Source organism: Otolemur garnettii, unplaced genomic scaffold (genome assembly GCF_000181295.1).
Source record: "Otolemur garnettii isolate 467f Iridium unplaced genomic scaffold, OtoGar3 scaffold00018, whole genome shotgun sequence".
Classification (NCBI taxonomy): Eukaryota; Metazoa; Chordata; class Mammalia; order Primates; family Galagidae; genus Otolemur; species Otolemur garnettii.
The window spans coordinates 392609-403023 of record NW_003852413.1 but is presented as its reverse complement, the minus strand read 5'-3'; the positions used below and the strand labels follow the sequence as shown (position 1 = coordinate 403023).

At 54.1% G+C, this 10415-nt stretch overlaps 2 protein-coding genes across 2 annotated transcripts in view; both read left to right on the top strand.

Moving 5' to 3' along the window:
- The window catches only part of FN3K (fructosamine 3 kinase), a 22490-nt gene extending 19834 nt beyond the window's left edge, over positions 1-2656 (top strand). The window contains exons 5-6 of the mRNA XM_003786029.3: positions 703-825; positions 2180-2656. Coding sequence (XP_003786077.1) covers positions 703-825; positions 2180-2518 — 462 coding nt within the window. The 3' untranslated portion in view covers positions 2519-2656. The remainder of the gene's footprint in view (positions 1-702; positions 826-2179) is intronic.
- Positions 2657-3443: 787 nt separating this feature from the next.
- Positions 3444-10415, top strand: part of TBCD (tubulin folding cofactor D) — a 157217-nt gene continuing 150245 nt past the window's right edge. The window contains exons 1-2 of the mRNA XM_012803216.2: positions 3444-3751; positions 9625-9675. Of these exons, the coding sequence (XP_012658670.1) occupies positions 3568-3751; positions 9625-9675 (235 nt within the window). The 5' untranslated portion in view covers positions 3444-3567. The remainder of the gene's footprint in view (positions 3752-9624; positions 9676-10415) is intronic.

Below are 10415 nucleotides of genomic sequence, written 5' to 3'. Positions count from 1 at the left end.
CAGGAGTTGGAGGTTGCTGTGAGCTGTAATGCCACGGCACTCTACCCAGGGGGACAGCTTGAGGCTCTGTCTCAAAAAAAAAAAAAAAAGAAGTTCAACATATGAATGGGGGGTATGTGGCACATTTTGTTCCCTAGCAGGCTTTGGAATCTATCTAGTTCGATTTTATTTTAATGTATTTTGATGTTGTTATTAGAGGTGTAAACATTTTAGGTGATGATGTCCTCTGCATCATGTGACCCTTTTTATTATGAAATGACTTTATACTTGGTGATATTCTTTGCTATGAAATCTACTTTGTCTGATATTAATATAGCCACTCTAGCGTTCTTTCAACTATTGTTAGCATGGTTTATCTTGTCTATCTTTTTAACCTAATTCCGTTTTTATAAATGAAGTGCCTTTTTGCACAAAACTAATAGTTGGGTTTGCTTTATTTTTCCAACCAGTCAATCTCTTTCACTTAACTATTTCTGACAATTTGTAACACCTTTAGTGTGAGTATTGATAGGACTGTGTTTGAGTCTGTTATTTACGGCTTGTTTTCTGTTTGTCCCATTTCCTCCTTAGGTGCTCTCTTTTGGATTTGCTGAGTATTTTATATTTCTGTCATATCCCCTTGTTGGCATACTAGTTATATTGCTTGCTTTGGGGGTTTAGGCAGACCCCATGTGTAATGGTCCTCGGATCCTTATTGTCCAGGTGAATGAATGGCAGGAGGACTGGCCAACCTTTTTCACCCGGCAGCGGCTGCAGGCACAGTTGGACCTCATTGAGAAGGACTATGGTGACCGAGAAGCACGAGAGCTCTGGTCCAGGCTGCAGGTGGGCACAGCAGCAGTCATGAGGCTGCCCCTTCAGGACCCCACCAACATTCACGTGGGGGCCTCTCATAGAACTGAGCCCTGGAGCAGAGCTGGCCAAGTTGTGGATATTTTAGTGCCTGACAACTGGCCTGAGCAGGACACTGGAGGGGAGGGGGGTGAGAACTGAAGACACTGGCTCCTAAGTGTGGCTGTGCCCACTGGGTCACCAGGTAGTTATCCTCAGTTTTTCATTTATTTATTTATTTATTTATTTAAGACAGAGGCTCACTATGTCACCCTTGGTAGAGTGCAATGGCGTCATAGCTCACAGCAACCTCAAACTATTGGGCTCAAGAGATTCTCTTGCCTCAGCCTCCCAAGTAGCTGGGACTATAGGCACCTATTACATGGGTTTTTCTTTTAATTATTTGTAGATTCTTTTGGTTTTTAAAAATTTCAGATTTATATAAAGGTACAAAAGAGTAGGTTATGTTTGCGTTTGTTGGTTAAGGTCCCTATTGTATTCCTCGCAGGAGGCGTGCCAAGTACCCTTAGCCTCACAGCTTCCTCAGGAAGACAGTGTGTGCCTTGTACATGGTCGCATTTACTGTTCCTTTTCTTTCTTTTTTTTTTTAAGAGAGAGTCTCAGGCTGTTGCCCTGGGTAGAGTGCTGTTGTGTCACAGCTCACAGCAACCTCAAACTCTTGGGCTTAAGCGTTTCTCTTGCCTCAGCCTCCAGAGTGGCTGGGACTACAGGTACCCGGCAATTTTTTTTTTTTTTTTTTTTGCGGTTGTCATTGTTTTAGCTGGCCTGGTCTAGGTTCGGACCTCCAGCCTCAGTGTATGTGGTCGGCGCCCTACCCACTGAGCAATGGTTGCCACATCTGTTACTTTTCTAATTACTCCTAACACTGGTCCACTTTTAACCCTTCCTCCCTTTCAGTGAAGATGTGGGTACCAGGTGCCCCAGAGTGACTGGGTTCAAAACATAACTCTCAAAATGTTAGACGAATTAACATATTAAATCCAGAGTGAGCATGCATCAAAGACATTTTATTAAACCCATTAATGAAGGAAGCAGCAGGAAACAGAAGAGGTGCTAATACCTCCTTGCACTGAGATGACACCGGAGAGTCTGCTGACCAGTTAGGGATAAAACTGGTTCATGGCCTGCAGGACAGGGGAACTGTGACCGTCAAAGGTCTCTTCTGTGTGGAAGTCGCTAGTGCTGTAAATTAGCAGTGAGCATGGGCGGTTCCGAGTTGCATCTCCGGAGTTGGTGCTCCGATCTCGGGCCTGCAGAAGGTTCTGTGGTTGACCCGAGTCACGCCCCAGTGCGCGGTCACAGTCACTCTGCATAACCCCGTTCCCAGGTGAAGATCCCGGACCTGTTTCGGGGCTTAGAGATCGTCCCCGCCCTGCTGCACGGGGACCTCTGGGCGGGGAACGTGGCAGAGGACAACGCGGGGCCCATAGTGTACGACCCAGCTTCCTTCTACGGCCACTCCGAGTTTGAGCTGGCGATTGCCCTGATGTTCGGGGGCTTCCCCAGGCCCTTCTTCACCGCCTACCACCGCAAACTGCCCCGCGCGCCGGGCTTCGATCGCCGGCTGCTGCTCTACCAGCTGTTCAACTACCTGAACCACTGGAACCACTTCGGGCCAGAGTACCGCGGCCCGTCGCTGGGCACCCTGCAGCGGCTGCTCAAGTAGCAGGGCCCGCCAGCGCCTCCGGCCCGGCCCCCACCAGCCCCGCTCCTGCCTCCTCGCCTTTTCGCCCGCCGGCCTCCCACCTTTCAGCCCTTCAACCACCCATCAGCCCCTCCACAGCCCTCCCTACCCATCAGCCTCCCCACCAGCCCCAACCCCAGGCAGGGGCACCCGGGCGGCTCCCGGACCAATAAAGCTAGTAGAGGGTCGTGTGGCTGCGTCCCTGCGTGTCCAAGTTTGTGCGCCAGTTCTTGGGCCCAGGGTCCTCGCAGGTTTGTCGCGGGTCATATCTGGGGATCGGACGTTCCTGAGGCAGTCGTCTAGAAACTCATCCAGTTCTGTGGTTTGCTGATGCTGAAGTTGGCGCCGCAGCCCTGGGTGCTCAGGGCTCCCGCTCCAGCCCACCGTGCTGGGACCTCCCGGCCGTCTCCCTGCAGAGCTAACGTGGGCAGCGGGGCGTCCATGTGGTCAGTCTGTCCGGATGGCCAGAGTGGGTGGGATGTCAGGGGTGTCATCCTTTAAGGGTCGGCCTGGGGACCCCATTCACGGGCTCTCGGTCCCGCCGGGACCCTGCTGAAGTGCTTGGGACTCGCCAGCGGGCTGAGATCCCGTCCTACAGTGCTCAGACCCCGCCCACGTGCTCGGCCCCGCCCCGAGTGGAGACCTTGCCTAGCAGGTGCTCATGCCCCGCCCACTCTCATTGCCACCCTACCAGGTCCTCGGCCTACCTGCTCGGACCCCGATCCCCCGCCCCCGCCGTTTTCTTCGTCTCGGGCCCAGCAGCTACCGCTCCACCTCTGCGGGTTCTCCGCCTGCTCCCTGCACAAGTCCCGGATCTTCTGACCATACTTGCGCCTGCGCTGTCCAGAATACAGCTTCATCTCCGCGCATATTAGTTTGGCGGCTGGAGCGTTCCGTAGGGGGCCGGCGAGCGGGGTCGGAGGTCGCGGGGCGGGGCTAGTGTGGGTTGCCGCCTTGGAGGGTCTCCTTCCTTCTCTCAGCGCGCACGCTGCGTCCCTGGCGCTCCGGACTGTGAAGCGCGGATAGTAGCGATGGCCCTGTGCGAAGTGCCGGCCGCGGGTGGCCCGGACGAGGAGGCGGAGGACGACGCGCTAACCCGCGGCGCCGCCCTGGAGGCCTTCGGCGAGAGCGCGGAGACCGGCGCGTTGCTCGGCCGGCTGCGGGCGGTGCACGGCGACCGCGCGGCGCGAGAGGTGGTGGAGGAGCGGTTCCGCGGTGCGTGGCGGTCTGCGGCCGAGGCGAGCAGCTTCTGGGAGAGGCGGCCGGCGCGCCGGTGTCGAGTTGGGCTTCCCCGGCCGGGCGGAGCGCGAAGGGTGGGAGCGGCCCTGGCCCTGGGGGCGGGTCCCGGCGGAGCCGCGGCCCGTTAGCGCCGCGCTGCTCCGCCCTGCCTAGGTCCTGTCCTGTTTGCGCTCCTGGCGGCTGCTGAGTGGCGGGGACGGCGGGGACAGACCCCCGGTGGAGAGTTTGCCCGACGGAGCCCGGCCCTGCCCGCGTCTCCGCCCACGAGGCGGGACGGGCTGCTTTGAACCTTTAGGTCTAGATCTAGCTTTGCGCTTGTCTGGTGGGTCATTTCCAGCGAGTCCTTAGGATTTCGCAGTTATATGGGCAGCAGGGCTCAGAGTTCGGTTCTCTTGTGGGTGTGGGCCGTTCAAGCTGAAGAAGTTTCGTAGGTTGTCTTCGGTCCTGATGGCGTCTGATTTAAGACAAGAGGCGGGCTTCCCCATGAGATGCCCTTAGATTTGCTCCCTGGCCCTGCCTGGACTTGAGAGATTTCTTGGGCTGCAAGCTGGGGTGAAAGCAAGAGCCGCAGGTGCTCTCTCGGGAGCCCTGGGCACTGAGAGCCCATTGCTGAGTCGAGAGGGAGGGGGATGTATCTGGAGGACCTACTGGGTCGGGTTTTTAGGAGGGAAATAGTGAGCGAGCTTCATTACCGTTTGGGGCAGGTGCAGTGAGAAACCGCATGGCACGTGCATTGCATGAGGAAGAAATGGCCAATGCTTTAAAAAAGGCTTTCTTGTGGAAAGGCCACAAGGTGCCCGATTGTTTTGAGTGCTGTTGGTTATCAATGCTTAATTCTGAGCTGCTGTTCTGGCTGTTGTATAAGGCCCTGTAGGCTTTGTGTCTGTGGGGAAAGTGTCTTACTGCCAACTGGCCTGGCCCCATGAGCTGAGTGAAAGTGCCTGCTCACTGGCTGCCAGAAGCTGAGTAAAGGGCATGTCATGGCTACCTTGGGCCCCTGGGGTTTCCTCCATCCTGTCTGAATCCAGTGCGAACTTCCTTGGCCCTGACCTCTGGCACTACAGTTGGCATGGGCCGTATTCATCACAGACTGGTACAGAACTTTATGCATCCCTGGAGGGGAGGATAGAGAGGTTGGCTGTTCTCCAGTATGTGGTACTCAATGGCTTGCCTATTTTCTGCCTGGGTGCCCCATCAGGAGTGGCATGATGTGGATGGGACACCACTGCTGGTCAGGGGGGCCCTCTACACGGTGGGAGAGGCATTTAAAGAAAAAAGGTGTCCGTGCAGCTGTGTGGCTGGGGCCTGGGTATTTCTTACAGCTCTGCAAACAGAGTCGGAGGCAATGCTTCAGGAGGCAGCAGCATCTGGGAACTCCAGACTGAGTGACAGCAGCACAGGGCCCTTCAAGACTCCTTGAAGAGGGGTGGCAGTGTGACCCTCGACACAGGGCATTGGGGGACATGAAATGGCTCCTGGAGGAAGGGTGGCAGGGTGACTCATGAGATCAGTTAAACTCTTCCTTTAGTTCTAAAGAAGAGGAGGAAGGGGAGCCCTGCTTTAAGGCAGAGCCAGTGATAACAAAAGAAGTAAAGTGGATGGTAAGTAAAGGGTAAGTAAGAAGAAATAAAGATACAACAACAAAGGGCCCAAGGAGGGCAGGCAGCCGCACCCCCACAAGTGACTGAACCCGCCTTTTGTCTGTATACCTAGACAGAGTTGGTGGGGCTGGGGAAAGTTTTGGCCAAAGATGGATGAGTCCCTGGCTGTTTGAATTTTGCATTTATGGGATCTAGGGGTGGCTGTTGTCCTGGGTGTCCCAGAGAGGGAGAGATCAGCCTCGGTCACCACACAACTGTCCTTGCAGCATCACTTGCGGTGTTGCTGCCGCGACACCTGCTGGTCTGGGTCATGGCCACAGTCTGCACTGTGTGGTGAAATGCTGGTGACCTGCCAGGTCCTGTTAGTCTCTACAGTCCTATATGGAACTACAGCAGGTTCTCTGGGAACTGGGCATGTGGAATGCCACGTTTAACTTGAATGTCCAGGGCCCATGCTGAACACTTTACAGCTGGTATGGAGGACACCGTGCTGCAGAGCGTGCCCTCTGCCCTGTTTGGGGCAATATCGGCACCTTCTGTGGGGCGCTCAGTAAGGTAACTGTGACACCGTAGCTGCGCTAGAGGAGGCAGAGACCAAATGGAAGGAGAAGGGAGTTTGGCCCGTTACTGAAAAAGCACCATGGGGTCGGGAAGCCACAAAGTCAGTGAAGGTCTTGCGCACTCAGGTGTCCCTTTGGCAGCAGAGGTTAACCAAGAGAAAATTGATGGGAAATCCAACATCCTGCTGTTAGAATTATGGCAACAGCTCACTCCAGAGCAGTGGTTCCGACCCCTCAAATGGGAGAATAAGAAGGGAGAAGCAGAACGAGGGAGGGCTGAGAGGCCAGGTATGTGAGCCATTCTCCTGCAAGATTTTCTGCTGAAAGAGGAAGAGCAGAGGGGGTCCTCCAACCAGGGCAAGATCTGAATTCTTTAGGAGCAGCTGGAGAGTGGCCCTAACCCTCAGCTGGTCCATTTGCAGCAGGAAAACCTTGTTCTGAGGAATGCCCTGATCCAGGCCATAAGCCAGGTGGAGATCAGGCAGAATGCAGAGCAGGCCAAGCTCTGGCAGGAACTCAGGTCGGCAAGGAGCTGGTGGGGAGTCTTGTGCAGCAGCAGAAGGCTGTGGAAGCCAGGGCAGCTGCTTCAAGAACCAGGTTAAGTAGCTGTAGGTGACTCACAGTGAAAGCGGAGAAGCCCTGAGGAAGTGCCTGGGTAGGGTCAGTTGGGAGCCCTGTCACACAGACCAGCCATGCCAGCCTCTGGGCAGATGTGGAGAGGGTCCAGGGGCAGCAGCAGGTGGCTGAGCTGCATAGCATGCTATAGTCCTCTGAAGTGGAGGTGAGGAGTAAATGTGAGGAGCTGAGTGGTCTCCATGGGCAGCTCATGGAGGCCAGGGAGTGGAACTCGCAGCTCACAGAATCTGATCCATCAAAGCCCTGCTGGAGGTGGGTGAGGCCCGGGACACCCAGGCCAACCAGGCAGAGGCTGACCAGCAGACCCATCTCTAGGAACTGGACTATCAGGTTGGTATCTGGAGAAAGAGGCCACGGAGCTTAGGGGCTGTGGAGCAGCAGAAAGTGAACAGCCACCTCTGAGAGAACTGGTAGGCTGTGGAGGCCATGTGGGCCTGAGAGGGAAACTGAGCTCCCTGACTCAGGCCAAGGAGGAGTCTGAGCAGCAGCTCTACCTCAGCGAGGCCCTGCTGGCAACAATATGGTGCTACTGCCCTTATGACTCTCCATATCATGTATGCTATTGTGGGCTGGGTACAGGACTGGACCACTAAGCTCTGCAGCGGGTCAGCATAGATGCAATCCTGGCAAAGTGGGGGGTGTACTTACAACAGCATGGTGCCCCGAGCCTCAGCCCGTTACGGTCTGGGTTACAGAAAGTGTTGGGTCTCATGGCCTGCTTGAAAGCTGGGGTGCAGAACATCCTGGTGATTGAAAGCTAGCCCTTTAGGGAGGGTATGCCACTATTTCTGAGATTGTGGGCTCCAGTTTGGGGCACCCTGCCCTGCATGGTGGATGGCTGTAGCCTTCTTGCTGACAGACGCTATTAGGTATCACCCAGGGACTGAACAAAGCAGCAGTAGGCTGAATTCTGAGTGGCGTGACTAGTGGTTGCTGATGAGCCATCGCTGTCAGTGACTTGTGCAGATAACTGGGCTGTCTTTGGGGGGTTGACCCTATGAATGGCCACGTGACACCTAAATCACTGGATGGTTATGCACAGGCCATTGTTGGGCCAGGCCATGTGGCAGGAGTTGTAGGAGCTGTAGGAGTTGACTCCAGAACCAGTGACATAGTCACATCAGCTTGCATGCCCCGTGGGCCCATCCAGGTCACGATGAATCAGACTCCCTCGTCTAAGTCTGGTGGCAACCGACTGCCCCCCCCCCTTTTTTTTGAGACAGAGCCTCAAGCTGTTGCCCTTGGTAGAGTGCTGTGACATCACAGCTCACAGCAACCTCCAACTCCTGGGCTTAAGGGATTCTCCTGCCACAATGCCCAGCTATTTGGTTGCAGCCGTCATTGTTGTTTGGTGGGCTGGGGCTGGATTCGAACTTGCCAGCTCAGGTGTATGTGGCTGGCGCCTTAGCCGCTTGAGCCACAGGTGCCGAGCCCAGACTGCCCCTTTGAGAGACATTGCCCAGCGGCAACATCATCGATCCCTGCACGTTGGACAGAAACATGGGCCACAAGTCCTGCTATTGCTTGTGCCATCACTGTTGTCCTAGTGCGTCTCGTGGCAAAGGGAGATGGTGCTCCACACTCACACAGGAACTTTCGGGGAACACTTTACGGTTCAAGGGTCCTCATACTTTTACAGGAGGCTAGTTCACTGTCCCTCAGACCGTTGGAGGGTGGACTGCTGGCCCGGGGATGAGTCGGCTGCTAAGCAGGACAGGCAGCGGCTGGATAAATGTCCTAGGTGGGCTGGGGTTTGAGGATGCCTGGTGTAGATTGTGAGGTGAGAAACCCTAAATGGTGGAGTGTGGGGAAGATGAGTCAATTAGGCTTTCTTGCTTGAAGGCCTTGAGGTGTCAGATTATTTTGAGTAACCATGGGTAAGCCAGCTAGTGCCTGTTATCTTAAGTAATCTTCCCTAGTGCTTGATCAGGAGCCACTATTCTGGCTACCATGTAAGGCCCCAGGCTTTCTGTCTGCCTGGGGAGCTGCTATCCCAGCTCTCCTGCCTTCAAGAGTTAAGTGAAGGCAGATGGCCCCATAACTTCTTGCTGGCTGCCACAAGTTGAATAAAGGTCATGTCTCAGCTACCTTCTCCTTACTTTTTCTCTGGTCAGTCTGAATCCAGTGTGACCCTTCTTGGCTTCAACCTCTGGCACTACAGGTGGCTGATCCCCTCCCAGGGTGGAGATTTTAGTAGTATTTTGAGGGGGGTCCTGGCTGCTAGGCGTTAACGTTGGCCAGCCTTTGATCTCACACAGTGGGTTGTGGAGAGTAGATTGCTCAGTTGGTCCTTGGGCAGTGTTTGTGGTGGAATGTGACTTATCTTGACTTTGAACAATTGCAGCACAAAGCCTGTTGACTATCTCCTCATTGCAAAGAGGGTTTACCATTTCTGAAAACCAACTCAAAAAAAAGGGGATCAGTGAAACGAAATTATAAATGAATCTCACTGACCTGGGAACTTGGAATGTAAGAGAGTTGCAAAAAGGTGTTTTTGTTCTGGGAACCAGTTACATATTTGGGGACCAATGATAGCCTATTCTGCTATTCTTGGGGAGTGGTGAGTGAGTTCGGTCAGATGTGGAGGTGTGTGGCAGGTGAGACTCATGGGCAGAGACACGGGTTTGGATAGAAAAAATTTCAGCTGCTGGGAGGAGTGGAAAGCAGCTGGCACGGGGTCAAGGAGGTTATGGGGCACAGCAGGGAAGGAGAGGAGTGGAAGGGATGTATCTAACAGAGAGTGTTGAGCTTGGTTTATAAGTGGTGGAGGTGGTGTGGAGAATGAGTGAGGTGAGGAAGAGGCCCTGCTAGGGAGGAAGGGCGCACTGGAGGCGTGGGAAGAGGGTCTGAGGAAGGTGTACAGAGCAAGCAGAGAGATCACAACCAGAGCCTCTGGAGGCTGGAGGGAGGTGGGGTGCCCACCCCTAGGTGTGCATCTGTCTATTGGTGAGGGGAGGTATGCTCTCGGGAGCTGCCCTGTGGAAGTTCACAAGGGAAGACAGGAGGCTTTCTGAGGCTCACAGAAAGTTAATTTTCATGTTTTTCTCCTCAGTGATAATGGACAAGTACCAGGAGCAGCCACACCTGTTGGACCCACACCTTGGTAAGAAGAGCAGCTAATGATTGTACTGGTTCAACGACAGATGACCTGAACCCCTGGTGTATGGTGTCAGCACACGTGCTGCCAGCAGAGGGTGTCAAGAAGTGCCTGAGTCTTATTTGCTTGCAGGGCCTGGTGGGTTGGTTTGAGTGGACCTGTGATGCTGACTTGAGTTCCAGAGGTTGCTCCTGGCTGTGGGTAGATGTGTATGAGCTGCTTTCTTCTGTTCTGTTATTTGAAGGACTCAACTTGCTCCTCGTTTGGTGTTAGCCTATTTATATCTGGGCATGTCCTGTCTTTCTGGTAATAGTCACCCAGGGCCGGGTGCTTTACACCAGTCACTATTCATCCCCTACGGCAGCTGAAGAGTGCGTCAGGTTGTCCCCCTTTTACAGATAGACATACTGAGGCTTTCTTACTTTAGTGTAAAGGCATTGAGTATTTGCTTTCTCATTGTTTTATTTTTGACCTATTTTCGTACTGACTAAAATTTTTTTCTTTGTACCTACAAAAGTAACTCAGGAAGGAGGAATGTGACAATATTAACTAAGTTGAGAGGCAGCTTGGGTGGGAGGGAGGTCCAAGAGCCTTGGTGCCTGACCACCCAGGTTCACATCCTGGTTTCACTGTTCAGTCATTGAGCTGCTGTGCACCTGAGTTTCCCTGTTTGCCTGTGGGTGTTGAGACCTGTGTGTGAGCTGCTGAGTTAGGTCACTGTGCACATGTGTGCCTCGTAAGTGGAC